This window comes from Acomys minous (genome assembly GCF_964271855.1).
Source record: "Acomys minous genome assembly, chromosome: 6".
Classification (NCBI taxonomy): domain Eukaryota; kingdom Metazoa; phylum Chordata; class Mammalia; order Rodentia; family Muridae; genus Acomys; species Acomys minous.
Window position 1 is genome coordinate 20,199,671 of NC_140487.1, and position 19,000 is coordinate 20,218,670.

The 19,000-nt window shown below is 41.1% G+C and overlaps 1 protein-coding gene across 4 annotated transcripts in view; it reads right to left on the bottom strand.

Moving 5' to 3' along the window:
• DYNC1I1 (dynein cytoplasmic 1 intermediate chain 1) overlaps window positions 1-19,000 on the bottom strand; it is a 290,036-nt gene that overhangs the window by 110,581 nt on the left and 160,455 nt on the right. For all 4 annotated transcript variants that reach the window (XM_084784778.1, XM_084784776.1, XM_084784777.1 and 1 more), the window contains one exon: window positions 7,069-7,158. In XM_084784778.1, the coding sequence (XP_084640904.1) occupies window positions 7,069-7,158 (90 nt within the window). The remainder of the gene's footprint in view (window positions 1-7,068; window positions 7,159-19,000) is intronic.

The following is a 19,000-nucleotide window of genomic DNA, read 5'->3' on the forward strand; positions in this document are numbered from 1 at the left end:
TCACACCAGGCTTCTCTGAAACATTCTGCACTTGCTTTTATGACTTAGAGTGGTTCTTTTATTTTATTTGGATTCTATCTGGTACAATATGAGACGGGGAGATGAAATAACTATCAGAGTTCCATGGCACTTGCAAGTCAGTTGAGCCCAGCATTGGCAGCTGGTTCTATGGTTCTATAAGCAATTCCCTCAGCAACCATTTTAAATACAATTTTTAAAAATTCAAACTCCAGGGATGAGATTAGGAACTCTTCCAGACTGGGGAAAGGCTGAGGGCAGAAATTTTCAGCTAGACCTTTATGGTCTCTAGAAATCCCACTTCTACCCGTGAGCAGACAGCTAGGGAACAGTTGAGCCTTCCATCACTCTTTCAGAAAACACTTGCTACTTAGCTTGCAGAAGGAGACTCACCAATTGAAATCACACTTAGTGTCCTTGATGACCTCACTTTCTGCAGAGCTTCACATGACTTCTAAGACCATCTCCACAATCTGGCCCAGGTTTTTGCTGGCCTCATGATGAGAGGAATCTTGTAGGTACAGTCAGTTGCTACATAACATTTTATAGAAGTTTTACTGGGCTTGATTAATGATATTTTAGGCCCATTGTCCTGGAAGATGGCCTTACTGTAGAGCCATCATAGGAGATTTCTCTCTCCCATTTGTGTTTCTCCTGACTTGCCTCAGACCATGACACCGGAGTCTGAAAACACTCCAGACTCTATTCATAATAATAAAAATAATGAGACAGATTCTGGTGAATTTGAATCACACTTCAGAAATGCAGCCCATTTAACAATATGGCAAAAATGTGATTCATCAATTGCAACAGAAGACCTGCAAACACAATCCACTCATCATTTCTGTCTGTTCCAAACAGAATCAAAAACAGTTCATTACTGGGTGTATTGGGACTTTCCAAATTTTCATCTTGTTCTACTGCATAGTCTTCCCTGGAGGCCAATCTGTGAACTGATGAGGCTGGTGATGTCTAGATTCAGATTGGGAGTCGGTAGAGGCCATTAATAATGAGGAGAATGCTACAAACCCGCCATTTTACCAGCCACTTATTGGCTCTCACTCTTACTTATTAATTTGATCTTAAACTCTGAGCAGTAGTCCAGCTTAAAAATCATAAGTAGGCAGTAGGGAGATGGCTCAGCAGTTAGGAGCACTGGCTGCTCATTTGGAAGACCCAGGTTCAATTCCCAGCACCCATATGGCAGCTCACAATTGTCTGTAACTCCATTTCCAGGGGCTATGGGTACCCTCAAACAGACGCACATGCAAGCAAAAACACCAATGCACATAAAAAATAGATCCTGAAAAAGATAATAAACATATACATCCCAAAGCATATAAGCATTCAACAAGAAGTGATCCAGAAGTAATTTGTTAATGTATTTTCTTAACTTTCTAGGGAAGCTTGAATTTTCTCTTTGATGAGTACAGTAAAGCTATTAAATGTAACCAGATGAAACAAAGACCAAATCTATAAAATACTCAGCCTTATTTGTTGAGTTCATACTATTAACAAACCAATTAACCTCACCAAACCAGGCTAGTATGGGCCCAGCAGAATTCCTTTTAAGCAGATTCGGCGATGATCACTGTTCATAGGTGACGAGACACTCTCGAGATTAAGCAAAGCAGCAGAGACTTTCTCCCTTTACCCTCCTGCTTTTTCCTCCCATGAAAAAAATCAAGAATGTCTACTCTCTGCTTATCTTTTTGAACCACATCTATTTAACCCTGTATCTCTCCTTACAAGTCTATTACCTTGAATAAAAAATAGTATCTGTGTAATTTTCTGTAATTTTTTTCCCTTCCCTGCAGCTTATTGTCACTTTGATCTCAGCTTTCAAGACACACAACCTCTTCTCTGGGAGAAACAGAAATAGCTGATCAAAGTGACCTTGGAGAGGCTGGAGTCCAGGTAGGCGAAACAGCCGCCTCCCCAGACATTACCCTTCACAATACAATATTTGGCCTGAAATCAAATTGCTACTGAAACAAAACAAAGGATACACTTTATATTAAGCTTTGATGTCTAACAGGGATCAAATGACATGATTTGTTCGCACAAAATAATAACATGCATGTGCAGATGAGCTCTATTCAAAAAGTCATAAACAGTAGTCGACTTAGAAATTAAATAAAAACTATAGGTATTTTTGATTAAAACCCATCTCCTGTTGTTTAAAAGCCATTTAAATTGGTAAGCGTGGTCACAATATAACGAGAACGTAATGGAGCCACCCAGGACCCAAAGCCAAAAGATACACTGAGAAGTGAGACCTCTCAGACCGAAAAACAAAGTGCTAGCTAAGGGAACCCACTACGAGTCAAACACAGAGAGGAAAACAAACACGGCCAGCAGTATCCTTTCCCCAGATGCACGCCCATGTTCTCCTGGGAATGTCTTTCTGGGGCCTTTGCCTGTCCCTTTAAATCAACGAATTATATATCTCTCTTCGTAATATGTACGCACATATATACACATTCAAGGTAGATGTAAAAAGCCACATCAGAGGAAATCATGGGTGTGGATTAGATAATATTTTATTTGGCTTCCCAGTACCAAACGTGGAGAGCTCCTTTCAGGAGCTGGTGGCTGGCAATGTTTCATGCATTTCTAGCGTCCTTTGAAAGAAGAGTCTGGGCGAAGGGTAGACTACGGAAATACGACTTACACACTGTCCAAAGAACAAGATCATTTAGAAATTTACCCAGCTATATTTATTCCAAATAGCGTGTATAAAAAAAGATGTATCAAATTCGTGAAATTTTTAAAAACTTGAAGTAAAAATTTAGAAATTATTTCAGTTTGTGACCTGCAAAGTTACAATCTAGTATAAATTTTATTTAGAATCTCCATTTTGTTATTTAATTATATAAACGTTAATATCTCTCAGTCTTAAATATGAAGTACATTTTTCATGTACCCTTTAAGAGGAGTCTGTCCTATTAGCTATGCTTTCCTGACTTTTCTTATCAATATGTTAGCTTCTTTTGAAGTGGTCTCACTACCTCCTCTGTCTCTTGTTTCTAGATTTCTTAGAATATTTGCCTCTACATAGACAAAATATACATAATGAAGCCCACAACTTATATTGAATACTTTACTTTTATTTTGTGTGTGCTTATATATGTAGGTGTCCTGTGGTGTGTGTATGGGTGTGTGTGTGTGTGTGTGTGTGTGTGTGTGTGTGTGTGTGTGTGTGTGTGTGCAGGCCAGAAGTCAATGTCAGGTGTCTTTCTCAACCACGTTCTCGTTTTTGAGACGAGGAATCTCAGCCTCACCAGTTGTGTAGACTGGCTTTCTAGTGCTGTAATTATTGGCAAGGGCTGCTGCATGTGCCTTTTCACATAGGCACTGGGAACCCAAACTCAGGTCAAGTTTGCATTGCATGCAATTTATTGACTAAGCCACTTTCCCAGCTCCTTAATCTCATTTTAAGCCAAGATTTATTTGTAAAATACCCACTTTATAAATGGCTTGCCTTGTTTTCACAATCCATCATTATACTGGAATATAAAAGCATGGTGTTTAAAAGATATTTTGCGAGACTATCTAAAAGATAAAAAAAAAAGTAACCCATGCAGCTAGTGAAAACATCAGATGAAATTGAGGCAATGCCCTAATGGAGATTTTACAGTACAATCAGTTCATAAACAGCAGCAGGGAACCAAATGAACCTAACGCAGACAGACATTCATGTCCGAAGTTAACACGAGGCTCAGGGCTCCTTGGAATGAGAAGTCCAATGCTCCCGTTCTGAATCTCTTAGCAAGATGCTCCCATGTGGAGAGTCCTGAAGTTTTGATGAAAAGTTAAAAAGTTACCTGAAATATACTCTTTGTGCAAAAAGGCACATGTGGAAAATTGCAAATCAAAACTGTGTTTATTTATACTCGATGTCTTTTGCACTTTGGTGTCAGATGGAGAAGTGTGTTAAAAAAAAAACTAGTGCATACTAGATTTTTTGCCAATCCCTTACTATATTTTAATTCATGAATAAGAAAAAGGAGAAGGAGGAGGACAATGAGGAGGAAGAGAAGGAAAGAAAGAAGGAAAGAAAATAGACAGATTTCCCAAAAGATATGTTCCCTGGTTTGAAACTGTGTACGTCAAGCTTTAGCCCAGAGCAAATTTTTATGGCTGAGGACTAAGTCCCCTAAAGGCAGGGTTTCCCGATGGAAGTGCTGACACAGCCCTAACTGCTACAGCAGTCCTGTGAATGGCGCCACAATTAGATCTGCTAGAGATTCTTTTTAAAGTTTGCAAAATACTGTCTTGCTTAAAGAAGAAGAAGAAGAAGAAGAAGAAGAAGAAGAAGAAGAAGAAGAAGAAGAAGAAGAAGAAGAAGAAGAAGAAGAAGAAGAAGAAGAAGAAGCAGCCAGATAGTTTGATGCCAACATAAACATGCTTTTAACCCATTATGTGCTAATTTGCAGAAACGCCATTAATGGAGAATGAGGCACACCACGGTGCTGCGGTAACAGGAAATGTTCTCTCAAACTTCTTTTTGACTCTTAGTATGGCTTTAATCAGTTCCATAAAGCATGGAGACTAGTTAAAACTGAAGGGTGTTTTTGCTTGGAACTTAAGAAGCGGGTGCTTGGCTTTGCCAGGAAGAGGGTTTGGAGATTGGGGCTGGGGGCGGGGTGGCAGTGGGCAATCCCTGCCAAGGCCTACAAGAACTCAGTGGTTGTATATCACTGGGCATGTTTTAAGAGGTTTTGCAAAAAGGAAAGAGCATGCATTTCAATAGATCCTGGTTTATTTTGTCCCTAGCTGTACCGTGATAATGGCATTCACTTCACTGGCTTAAAAAAAAAAAAAGATGTTTTTAGTGGAAGTTTAAATGAGAAGTGGCTCCCATCGAATTTATTTAGAGATTCTTGGAAAAAAAAAAGTAAACCTGATGCCTTCTGTGGATGCAACTGTTGAGGTGCTGAATCTTTTTCCTGTTCTCAGTCACTCCTGGAACCTGACCTCCTAAATTCCTGAAACTGGGCATGGTAATCTCCTTACTGATGGTTCTTGAAAAAACGGAAAACAAAACAAAACAGAACTGTTTGCATCTTTTGATTTCAAAGCTATGAGCTATGGCAAAAGCGAGTGTAGGGAACTGGGCATACAAGGCTGTAACATCATGAGTAGGGCACAGTTACAGACCTGGTCCTGTAAGGCAGGACCACTAATAATAATTTGGCAAACTCTTACACAGCACTTATTTTGTGCCAAGTTGTTCCATACTAGCCCCTTTGAGTCTTACATTAAAAAACAAACTGAGGTGGTAGGTATTATCTTTGCTTGCCAGATGAAGAAACTGGAGCCAAAAGAACACAGGTCAAGCCAGTTAGTCATTATTGGTCATGCGGCTAACGAGTGGCAGAGCTAAGATTTGATCCAGGCACCCTGGGATGCAGACCTCTTTCTCTTTTTTTTTTTTTTTTGCCTCACTCCTTTCTGCTGCTTTTTCTATCACTGAGTTTGCATAAATAAAATCAAGACAAAATTAAGCACACCTAAAGAACTCAAATATGCCTTAGCAGGAGGTAATTTTTATTTTTAATTTTCTTAGATTTATTTATTTTTATTTTATGTCTATGGGTGCTTTTGTTTGCATGTTTGCCTGTTCACTGTTTATGTGCCTGGTCCCCTCAGAGGCCAGAACAAGATGCTGGGTTCCCCGGGGCTAGACTGTAACTGTGAGCTACTATGAGGGTGCCTATGAGGGTGCTGAGAACCCAACTCTACTCCTCTGGAAGAGCAAGAAGTGCTCTTAACTACTGAGCCTTCTCTCCAGCTCTGGGAAACAATTTTTAAAAGCTAAGAAGTAACTTCACATTTTATCTATCCAAACCCGTGTGCAGATACAATCTGTGATAGCTATTCAGATAAAATGGATTTCTCTCTCACGGGAATACAAGCAACTGGAGTGAGGGTATGGGCCCCCGACATACATTCCTATGAAACTCTCCCATCAAGCAGTTGCCACACACCAAGCCAGAGCCATGGCCATTTTTAAAATTTAAATTTGAAGGGAGATGCTTATTAGACTTCCGTTGATGTGTACTTGAGAAGCCTAATTGGATGTTTAGAAAAATCTTTTAAAACCTGTGCTCAGTTCTGCAGGGACCATTTGCCATTTTTTTTTCAGTAAGAATGACAACTCAAAAATCCCTTTGCCTGAGTGGACCGAGAGTCTTAACACAGTAAAGGGAAATATAAAAAAGAAAAGTCATAAAGATGGTATTGTGGCATAATATTCAGGTTGTAGATTCAACCTATGCCTTGGCTCATGCACTTGTAAGTAAGGTATGCCTCTGGAAGCAGTTTTTAAATCTTTCTCTTCTTAGTTTTCTGCCAGTAAAATAAAGATAATAATAGTGAATACCCCCCAAAGGATATTTTGAATAGTTGGCAGTGCTTTTTCAACTTCTTTGAGGAGAGGCAAGAATATTGTAAGACCTTAATTGATGCTAATTTTAATTTTGTCTTCCCTTCCAGTTCTGGGATCAGAACCCAGGGTCTTACTACAAAAGAGCTCTACCCCTGAACTATTAAGCCTCAGTGACTGTTATCACAGATATACATGGTTATTTTCCTCACATGGGCAGAGTCATAGATGAGCCCTTTCAACAGTACAACAGTAACAATTGATGCTAAGGTCTCCAGATAGAGCATACATAAAACTTCAGAACAAATTGAAAAAAAAATCATATCTGCTCCTTTTCCTCGTGATTACCTTTTATGGTCTAACCTGACACCTGATAGTTTGTCTTATTTTTATCTCTACATATTTAGTAATCATTTAACTGGAATTGTTATTGGCACTGAAGCTGGCTTCACTATTTGCTTAGGAAAGCCTGAATACAACCAATATGGGCTCTGGAAATTCCAGTGTATGTTTTTAAATGTAATGTATTGAGTGATCATACAAAATCTTACACAAAGGGAATGTGAGCTGAAGCTTTATTTGCTCCTATGATCTCTTAGTTTGGTAAAAAGAAAACACAACACAACTAAATAATCACCCAGTGCATCTGCCAACCATACCTTCCTTGGCCTCCTGCTTTTTGTCTTGATTTTCCAGTTCGGAATCATGACCAATTTTGGGTTCCACCATCTCCTCATCTTCCTCATCCTCTAGAAAGAAGAAAGAGAGAAACGCAATTATTTTTCATCTTTAAATCAAAGTCTTTGGCTGATGGTGGGAGGTAGACTAAAGGGCAAAGTTCCAGTCATTTAGGGCAACTTCTAAGTAAGTCACTTCACAGAAAATGCCAGACAAATGTTCATGAATATATGAATAAATTATCTTCCAAATGGACTTCTTTGAAAGGCTCTCAACCTGCTGGGAAAACTGCATTGAGTGGGCACCTGTTACGTTCCTCCCCTGATCCTGACCACATGAGATGTCTTGGAATTGCCTCCCTGACCTCTGAAGCTTCCTTGGAGAGGGTCTAAAACACATCTGAAAATGTTTCCACCTGGAATGCTTTCTGAGCAAGGGACACCTGCTGCACAGATGACTCATTTCCAATTTCATTTTTGCCAAATCAATTTGTTTTTGACCTACAGGGAAGGGTTAAATACAGGTCTAACCCCAGGTCAAATGCCATTGGCAAGTAAACAACCAGGGATAGACCCCCAAAGTCAATGCCACTGGTCTGGGAGAAACCAACCTACACCAAATGGCATTTACACATTCATAATAGTTCATGCATTAATGTGAATTTAATGAGCACTAACAAATGGCCCCAGTCAACTTCTATGGCCAGATGTTACAGTGCCCTTTCTGCTCTATGTAAATGTGGGTCTCTCTCCACCTGCCTCATTTAGAGGAGTGCTTGGGATCACTGGCTGTAGCATAGGAGATTTGGGGGAACAAAGTATCAGTGGAAAATTTAACTCACAAATATAAAGTGATAAAAAATACTGAAAGTTGTTCTCATGGATTTTGAATAATATAGTATTACATTTATTCTAGTAATGTCAGTAGGTGGTTGATTTCATTGGTTCAAGTAGAGTTTAAAAGAAATCACCTCTTCTCTTACCTTCTACACATTCATTCACTAAATATTTGCAGACTTTGTGTAAGACCCCCAGTTCCATTGTACCTACAAGCCCATCACAACAGATGCTAAGGACATAGCAACACAGACACATTATCAAGAAGGCAGGAGTCAGTGTTCTGGTCTAGGAAAGCTGTGCCCCCATTAAAAATGGTCACAAGAAGAAGGCCACACAGAGGTGACCCTTGAGAATTGGGGAATTGGGTTGACCTCTTGTTCTGTGGACCAAGAGGTCAAGGTCCAAATTCGTTTATCTCCAGCTCTACTGAATATAGATTAAAAAAAACCTCACAGTTTCAGTGGAGCTGTCGCATCTGCACACTTCCATCTTCACTGTCTCAAAACTGAAGGTATTTCATTTAATGACACTGCTTTAGTCCTCTTTAAATAGTACCAACTTCTTCACCGATAGGAAGGTTCTTATTTTGAAGATTAGTTCTCAGAAGAGTTAAAACGCCCATCATAATAGCAAGTCACTAAGAGTTTTATTGGAAAATATTATTCTATGAGGTGCTTGGCTATAAAAAGAACTGTGATACAACGTGTTAGTTTATGCAGAGAAGTATGCAGGAAAGTCTCACTCTAATTCCTTAAATAGAAGAAAACCTTTCCCCAGAGAGTATGCATTCAATTTGTATTTTTTAAAAGCACAAAAATGTGTATTGTGTTTACAATATGCAAAATATCATAAATAAAGGACTATAAACAACAGAGAAAACATTTTAAAGTGCTTGCCTTTTAAAAGTGGTTACAAACCATTTGTAGGTATTAATTTTTAGTAGCCACAAAACTCCTTGTCTATCAGCCTTTTAAAGACATAAAGTAAGAGTTTCAGTGGATTTGTTGAGGAAATAAAACACAGGAGTCTGGTTTGTTTCTCTGAATACTGATATGTTTGCCTTGCTCAGCAAAGAGAGTATATTTTTCTTTAAGACTCTGGTTTCCTTTCTGGTGCACTTGGAATAACTTCTGTTAGGACCATTTTCAAAACAGTTCAATAACTTAGGAAAAAAAGGATTTATGGAGACCTTCTGCAGACTACTGATATATGACTGGGGCCTCTCATTCATTCCCAGTTACATTTCCTTGGAGACTGGAAAGGGAAAAAGCTCTTACCACCCATGTATGGTTTCCTGTAGCTGGATTCACACAAGAAATTAAAACTAGTGGCAGAAGTTAGATACTTGTCAGCCTTAGGAGCTTGCTTCATACAATAGCATCTTTTAGATACACAATCTTAATTAGCACCCATGTTCTGCCACCTCTGGATGCCACATTCATTTGCCCTGGTCAGAAAACTTGTTGTCAACTTACTGTCCTCCTTCCTGGAGACTGTGTGAAGGACACATGATATGCACAGAACTGCCCCTGTGTGAACCCTGCAAGAGTTAGTTTCCTCTGTTAATCCTTGATTCAGATAAGGCCAGGGCAGCCAACTTTCCCATGCCACAGCCTTTACCTGACTTGGCCTTCTAGCCTTAGAGAGTCAGAGCACTGGAAAGTGAGTCTAGTGGGAGATTTGGGACTGCTTGGCAGTATAATCTTACAGTCTCCTGTCTAGAGGATAGTGCCCTGAGCAGCTCTGTACTGGTGACAAGTGGGATGGTCCTTTCTTCCTTTGAAGCCAGAAGGGAGACAGGATGAAGAAGGCAAGACATCAGAAGACAGATTAGATGTTCTCAGCTCACACTTTGTCTTTGGGCTCTGGGATGTAAAATGGAGGAGACAACTAGGATACATTTAGGGCATCGAGATATTCCAGCATTAATGCCCAGCATGCTGGTTAGATTGTTCCTGAGAACCCATGTCTGGATTCTCTTGGTCAACGGTTCTTTTATAGACCGTTCCTTAGGCCTCCTGTTGATTCTATAAGTACCAGATTTCCTTCTAATAAATTCCACCGGAGGTGGTGTCAGCACCAGATTTCCTTCTAGAAACTCCCACTGGACTTGGTGCCTGCTGTTTGCAACCAGAGCCCTCAGAACACAGGGAGGCCCTCTGTTTTGCAAGGTCACTAGGTTGTCGCTTTCCCAGCCCTTCCAGGACCTGCAAAGCCTCGGGGTAAGAAGGGCTGAGGGCCTGGCTACAGCTCTTGCTGTTCAGTTGCTGCTTTTCGCGAGAGGGATGTGGTCCCTTCATCTGTCACCTCAGGGAGACAGCTAGTCTGGGTCAGGTGGAAAATGGAGGGAGAGAGCATAGTAGGCCGTGTCACTTCATCCTGATCTCCAGAGGGCATCCTGCAGCTGTCCAAAGTGAGAGGCCCAAAGCAATTACCGCAGGACTTTGAATTGGACAGGTCAGCGGCCGGCAGATCACTTTATGCACCCCTAAGAAAAGTGATTGCTATTTTGCTATTTAAACTGCATTACGCCATCCAGTCTAATGTGAAAAGTTGTGAATGTTAGAATTAATAAATTGGCAGAAACTGCTTCCAAGAGGGAAAAGAAATGGCAAAGACACCAAGACAACTCTAATTACTAAGAAGCCACTGATAGAAATGGAAAGGTAGAAAGGAGTGCTACTGTCTTTAACGTTTTGTCTTTTCATTATTTTCTCTATTGTATTATTCAATTTTGTTCAATTTCATATATATATATATATATATATATATATATATATATATATATATATATATAGTATAATAATCACATACTGGTTATTTGCACTCCCACGTCTCATAACTCCTTCTCAGTCCTCTCAACTTTTCTTTTCTACAAGTCTCTTTCCTACATTCCTGTCTGTTTCTTTTCTTTTGCTACCCTCTGTGTTTGGAGATACCCATCGGAGTGATGCTGGGCTCAGCAGTGGGTGCACAACCGGAGACAATGATTCCATCTCTCCCACAGCCTATCAATAGCCAGGATGTCAGGAGTAAGGGATAGGGGCCCATGAGTCCCCTCCTTATCTATCACCAAAAATTGATGAGCCAGTCTTGTGAAGGCCCAGTGAAAGTAATGGCAGTTGCTGTAAGCTCATGATTCCAAGTTTTTAATATCCTGTCCAGAAGGTAGCAGCATGTAGTTCTTATCTTTATCTATCAACTCTTTCATTATCCCTAGCCCCTCTTTGGTAGTGGTCCCTCAGCCTTAGCGTTATAGTATAAATGTCTCTCTTAGGGTCAGGTCATCATTAGTATCTTGGGCAGCTATGAGTCCCTCTATATTCTCCTTTGTTCACGGCAAAAAGAAGTTTCATTGGTTAAAGCTGAGAGTAGCTTTTGTTTATATGCATAAACATGGATATTTAGAAGACAGTTTAGTGCTTTGTCAATTTAATTAAATAACAATGGTAAGTTCCCTCATTGGGGCCATGACCTTCCTATTATTACTGGTGAGGCTTACAGTAGCAGTCATGGATTTCCTTCTGTAAAGCTGACCTTGACACTAATCAGGGAGCAATTGGTTGCCTTTATGGGTCATGCCACTATTGCACAAGTGGGCATGTATGTTTCCTGGCAGGTTGTTTTTTTATAATTTCTAGGGTTAAACGTTGGGTATGATAGTTGAGGATTTCATATATATATATACTGAGTTGGGGTCATTTTTTAGTCCCCATTACCCTTGCTTGTCCCAACCCTCTCTCTCCAGATGAAATCTTTCTTATTTCGAACAATTCCCCTTCCTACCTAGATGCCTTAAAAAATGACTTTTAATGAAGAATGGGTCTAGTGAGTCTCTTCCTCATGTATGATGACATGGTGATAGGGCCAGTGTTCTACATGTCTTAGGCAGGCGACTATAGCTGTAAGTGAGCTCATGCGGACAATGACTATGTCATATCTGAAAGACACCAGTTTGTCTTCACCAAGTTTTGGCTCTTACAATCTTTCCTCCTGCTCATTTGTGATGGTCCCTGAGCCTTAAGGACCATTTTTGTTGATAAGGTCTCAACTAAAGTACAAATGCTCTTGTCACTTTTATATGATTCTGTATTTGAACATTTTAGGTGGTAATTCTTCTCAGATGATACTTAAAATGTTTCTATAGAAAAATATATCTATTTCTTTTAGCTTTATTTTTTTTTATTAAATATCCTCTAAAGAAATATTTTCAGTTCGATATTTGGCATACCATACGTTCATTTTATGTAATATGTACATCTGTGTCTTCTGATCACCCTCAAGTTCATATTACAGGCCATTAATCCCTGCTAGGGTAGAGAGTCTACTAGGCATTCTGGCCTCTCCCCTAACTTCAGCCCAGACAGGTTCCTCTCACTGAGTTCTCCAATTCTGACAACTGACCCCACGTGGGCTCATAGCTGAATCCAGGAGAGCCAGCTCGGCTCTGTTTCCAATCAGGGTCTATGGAGGAGAACTGCCAATTCTACTTCCAACTCTGAGTTGACACTTTTCTCTTCATGTCGTTTCTGGTGCAGCTCTAACTCTCTAGCAAATCTATGTGAATCCTCTTTGTTTCTGACGATACCTTGTTCACACTTCTAAGATATGCCTCAGACGAGGTATTTTAAATGAGGCTTATGAATCTGTCTGTTCAAAGTTCTACTGAATGTTAGTGTCAGCAACACCAACTATTGAGACCAATAATATGAATAAAGCGGATATGAAAAAAATGAAAGAAAAGAAATTGTTCTGCGTATTAGTTTTATACTACACTGTGTCGGGCCTTGAGTGACAGAAGTGTGGACTTTCCCTTAGAGATGAGTATCTCTCTTGTAATAACTCTATCACATTCTGCTCATAAAAATTGTTTAGAATTTCAAAGGAAATACAAGTTACTTGGTGCTAAATAAGACTTTTGAGACCATATTGATCTTCCCAGTTAGCATTGATGAGTCCTTTTGGAACAGCCTGACTCTCCATAAATAAGTTTTGTCCTGGTCAGCCCTGGAGAGCAACAAGATCGTTTAAACAGTGGAGATACCTTCTGATTTTAGTTTTACAGGCAAAATGAAAGCTGAAAGGCCATGGGCAAGATGCAAGTCAGGAGACACCCAGAAAGCTGGCTGTAGCCAGACTTACATTGACCAGGGCTCACTAGGTGGCCAAAGGGAGGGCTAAGCTGAGCTGTGAATTCCCCATGTATTTGTACAACAGATTGTAAAGGCTCTTGTACGGAGCTGACCAGAGTCATCCTAGCCTTGGACCACCTCTGTATACAGCCTGCCAACTTCTCCCAGAGCCTGAAGAGAGCCACCCTTCTAATACACGTCACATCAGCCAAAATAAAGTATAGCATGTACCACTGGATGCTTACACAAACCAAGGTGAGCACCCGTATGCTTTAAAAATATGCAGAAAAGACATATTTTGTGGGATTTTCGGTAAGCACTTTGTTAAATATACTACATGCTAATATTTGAAAAACCTTCACTTTCTGGTCTAGAAAAATTTGGCCGGAGGAAGGAAAACATACATTTCTCATCATACAGCGAGCCCCTGTTAACACTCCTGGCCACATCAGTCCCCTCCTAAGGCTCTAACATGACAGTACTTGGAAAGTTTACTTCCTTGTGGAATGTCATCCAAGACATTGCAAATGAGAGGAAATGAAATAAAACATTCAAATACAAGGTAGGCCAGAAATGGGTGCTTTGGTAGGTCTTTCTGAAACCGTGTAATTGTGCTGATGCATACAGTGTGTAGTTAATACATAGTGAGCCAAGCAGATGGGATCAGCCAGCATGCAGAGGACAAGGCATTGCTCAGGCCTCCTCAGCCAGGAATCTGTGAGTAACTTTCTCATACAATGCTTTCATATAAGAGGGAATGCCTGGTTTGTGTTTCCATCCATTTTCAATATCTACAACAATTCTTACTAGCTTAGCATTTAAAGTCCATTGTTATAGGACTCCAGTTGAATTCTTTGTTGTCTCTTAAGTCTCTTGGTCCATTTGTGTGTGGAATAGGCTAAGTGTGTGGTTGGAACACCCCACTCTTCAGCTTATCTTACTCGTATGTATGAATGTATGTATGTATGTATGTATGTATGTATGTATGTATGTATGTATAAATGTATGTTTGATGTATGTATGAATTTATATTTGTGTGTGCCCTTTTTGTTGCTGTTTATTGTTTGAGACAGTGTCCAACAGTATAGCCCTAGTCTAGAACTTGCTATGTTGGAGTAGACGTGCCTCAATCCCACAGAGTTCCACCTGCCTCTGCCTTCCCACTGCTGGTATTAAAACATGTGCCACCACACCTATCTTTCCTGTCATTTGTCTTTCATATTTTTATGTCTGTCTCCAAAGTTTTCTCAGAACACCATGGATCCTTCAGGCACAGAAGAAAACAATTGTATGGGCTAGTTCACTCTACTGTATTAGGTAATAGTAACCCAGATAAATTTAACTGCTAAGGGCAAATATCTGCTTTTTCAGGACTTAAGAGGGTGAGATCATCTGAAAAAGCAGAGTCCTTCCCCTCCCCCTCCCCTCCCCTCCCCTCCCCTCCCCTCCCCTCCCCTCCTCTCCCCTCCCCCTCCCCTCCCCTTCTCTCCTCTCCTCTCCATTCAGCCAGGCTTCTCTGGGCTTAACCTGATCAGCTCCAGAAAGCATCATTGCCGATGCACTCTATGTGAAACGGACCTGCTTGAATTGTGTAGAATATCATCTATTTGGCCTTCCTTGGCAGCCCTGTTTACACACACACACACACACACACACACACACACACACACACACACACACAGTAAAAGCAATTGAAAATGTAGCTTCCGGCTTCTTGGAAAGGAAGGACACATACTTTCTGTCTCTAGACAATTCCTCTGCTACCTGCTTCTGCCTTAGGGCCATTCTATACCTTGATTCATCTACTCTGCTTTGGAGACATATACACCTGTCGTCCCCTTTAGTGGGAGACTTGTTTGTGAGGAAGAGAGCTGAAGTAAAAGTAGCAGAGGCGCCACAGTATTTAGCTTTCAACAATAATTGTAATTATGTCCCAAAGGAAGACAGATATCAAGATCTGCAGAGTGTACAAATGTGTTTCCTCTGCACAGACCCTCGCTCGTGTTCACGTGTTACACATGTGCTCCAGTCTACTTCTCAGGCACACAAATATATCCTGTTTGTCCTTCGGATCATGGTGTCTCCTCAGACACTTCCCTCTATCCTTGTAAGGGCCAGGCACTATTCACGGTGCTAGAGGTATATCAGTGAATGGAATAGCAAGATGTCCTACCATCATGATGCTGGCATTTCATTGAGGAAGCGACAAAAAAACAAGGTAAGCAACAGGTAAAGTAAAGAATTGCAGGTGGTCTTTAATGCACTTGGACTGGATTTTTGTGCATGGTGATGAATATGGTAGGGGAGGAGGTCCTCTTCTGTCACAGGCCTAGAAGAGGGGAATAGGGTAAAAGAGGGAGGGACTGGGGGGGGGGTGGGGAACAGGAAGATACAAGTGAGGGGATAACAACTGAGATGTAATCTGAATAAATTATTAAAATTAAAAACAATTGCAGATGGTAACGATGACTACAGTGGGAAGTGAGGGGCATTGTCATTTTATAAGGGAAGGAAAGGCAGTCCTTACTGAGAGCAAAGATTGGGGAAAAGACGTAAGAAGTGATGGACCAAGCGTGTTGGAGCCTTCCTTGGCAGAAGACACGAGGGTAGGGGAGTGCCTAGAGCATCCAGGGCTCCCAGTTCGTCATCACCTCCACATGTGTAAACAGGTTGCCATTCAGACCTGGATGACCTCCAGTCTCCCAGGTCCTTCATGTCATACTCAGCCTTGTCAATAGGGATTTCCCTTCCTCTAATCCTCTCTAAGCATTTCAGTTGGGCATCTCAGCCAGGCGGTGGTGGTGCATGCCTTTAATCCCAGCACTCAGGAGGCAGAGGCAGGTGGATCTCTGTGAGTTCAAGGCCAGCCTGGTCTACAAAGCAAGTCCAGGACAGCCAAGATTATACAACCCTGGGGAGAGCAACCCTGTCTCAAAAAATAAAAACAAAATAAAACAAACAAACCAACAAACAAAATCTCAGTTGGGCAACTCTATGTTTTTTTCTCATTCCGCCAAAATCTGCTACATTAAAATGGAATTTATCGTTTTCTGAATTTTTTCTTTCTTTCTTTCTTTCTTTCTTTCTTTTTTTTTTTTTTTTTTTTTTGAGTCAGGGTTTCCCTGCCATAGCCTTGGCTGTCCTGGACTCACTTTGTAGACCAGGCTGGCCTTGAACTCAGAGCATTTTGCATGTCTGTGTCTCCCACGTGCTGTTATTAAAGGCATGCACTACCGTGCCCGACCCTTATTTTCTGATCTTTCCAGTGCTGTGTTTTGGACATGTAGTGCCCCCCTCTCCATGTGTTCAAAGCTTATTTTCTGGCTTGTGGTGCTATTGGGAAAAGGTGCAACCATTAGGAAAGGGATATAGTAGAAGGAAATTAGGTTTGGTGTGTATCCTTAAGAAGGTCCCTAGGCCTCTCGCACCTCCTCTTACTCTCTTTGTTTTTTTTGGCCACCAAGAGGGGAATGGGTCTCCTTCACTCTGGACTTTCTCCATATTATTCTGGGTCTGCCACAAGTCCAAAGAAACAGGAAGAAGACAGCACAGACCAAAACTTCTGAGACCTTGAACTAAAAGGAATCACCTTTCCTCTTTGAGTGAAAAGCCAGCAACATGCCTATTACACCATGGTTGGAAATAGAACATAATCTTATATTTATGAGCTTTCTTTCCCTTGGGTTCTAATTTTTGGAGTAGTATCTGTTGTGTATATCTGTATCCCAAATATGAGTCTTTATTATGTTCTTTGGGCTATATTAGATTCCAATGGGCTCAAGTTTTCCAAAGTGTTCTGAAAAGGACAGTTCTCTCTTTTCTCTCATTTTCAAAATGTTACAGTCCCTTTCCTTGGCCACTGATTTCACTGTTGACAGCAACCCTCATCTAAACTTGCTGAGAGACTCCCTGCTCCCTTTGGGAGAGCTACCTTGTCTTCTCTTCACTTCTTGTCCTAGTCACTGAACACTAGCTGTTTGCTGGCCACCTTCTGTGTGCTCAGATCATGTCCAGCTATTGTTGCCCTGAAGCGTGAAAAACCAGTGTCTACCAACTCAAAGAATGAAATAGATCAAGTTCTTGTGGTAAACGTTTTATGTCCCTTAACCTATTTAACCTTCATAACTCACTCAGGCAGATGTGATTCTCGCTTTCTGTGTGTGTGAAAAAAAACTGGGGCTTAGGTGATCCAACTGGGGTCAATAAGCCAGAGAAAGCAACAGAGCCAAGATTCAAAACCATGTTTTCCCAACACCCAGTCTCCTCCAATTGGCTAGTAAATTGTACCAAACAGTATAAAGAGGAAAAGGGAACTGTAGCTGACATCTGTGGCTTTGGCCACCCAGGAGTCACTACCCCACTTCGGGGATAACAGTTCCTCCATTCTTCTGGGGACACGCGTGTCTTGCTTTTAGCTGGTAATTCCTCACGATGGAAGGGAAGACTTTGAATCAGTAGGAGTAGCCAGAGAGGCTGGGTCTCAGACTTTGGACTTTTTTAATACTATAGTGGGGGGGGACCCATAAATTAGAATACCTCTGAGGGGGCTGAATATATAGTTAATAATGAAACTGTGGTTAAAAAAAAAGGGGGGGGGGATGCTTGAAAACTGTGTGGACAAACTGAAACCTGTGGCGACTCCATCTACCAGAAAGGCCACGTCCTCTCCTCCCCCAGATTAATCAACTGCCTCAGGAAGCTCAAAATGTGCTACCCCTATGTCAAAGAAGTGGACTTTTCTTTCTATTCAACTGGGTGACCCTCCTAGCTAACCCAGCACTCCCAGTCCCTCTAACCCCCAAGAAAACAGACTCTTCCCCTTCCTTGGGCTGATGTTGTTCTAAGAGCAAAATCGCATTGCCTCGGTTTCCCTAGATGGGGCTTGAGAAAGAAGGAAGGAATAAAGCAGGGCCCAGAGATGTGCAGTGAGAGTGGTACAGAATCCAACAGTGATGGTTAATATTGACTTCTATCTTGACAGCATCTGGAGTCATGTAGGAGGCAAAGCTCTGGGCATGTCTATAAGGACATACCTAGAATTTAGTAACAGAGGTGGGAAATCTCTCCCTAAGCGTGGGTGGTATTTACAAGAGTTGAGGCCATGGCCCCAATAAAAAAGAGAAAGGGAACTTAGTGCAAGCATTCATCTCCCGCTATTTCCTGACTATGCAGTGTGCCCAGCTGTCTCTGGCTGTGGGCATCACTTCTGTGTCGTGATGGAACACAGTCTCAAACTGTAAGCCAAAATAAACCCTGGAATTTTGGCTTATTTTTCCCCCTGGGTATTTTTTTTGTCACAGCAATGTGAAAAATGAGTAATACACCTACAATGTATACTGCCCATGAGGACATTCCCCCTTCCAGCCTAAATGATATAGCAGCATAGCCCACTCCACTCTACCCTGGGTTGTGCACTTGTTTTTTCTTCACCCTGGTTTTCTTTCTTAAAAATGTATATATGCATGTATGCATGTGTGGTACAGGTGTATGCATGCCACGCACATATATGGAGGTTAGAGGATAGAGTCTTGGAGTCAGATCTCTCTTTCCATCATGGATCCTAAAGAAATTCTTACCATTAAGCTTGTACAACACAGACTTGACTCACTGACCCATGCCATCCATGTCTGATTTTCTGTCTCTAAACAGGCCCTTTAACCAGCTAAGTCTCAGAGCCTGAAGCCTGAATTTCTTCTCAATTTCTAAACATTGCTCACTACCTGGCTTGTGTACTTGTTTATATGTTTATTTTTGTTGCTCCCACCAATGCACTAAAAATTTTACAACACAGAGACTGTGTCTCTCCCTCACTTTCACTGCATTTGCAGTATTTAGAAAAGACCTGGGTCTGTGCTAGGTGCCAATGAACATTAGTTGGATGGCCAGACTATGGAAACAAAACCACCACGGATCTGGTTCTTTGAAAAAAAAAATCATGTATG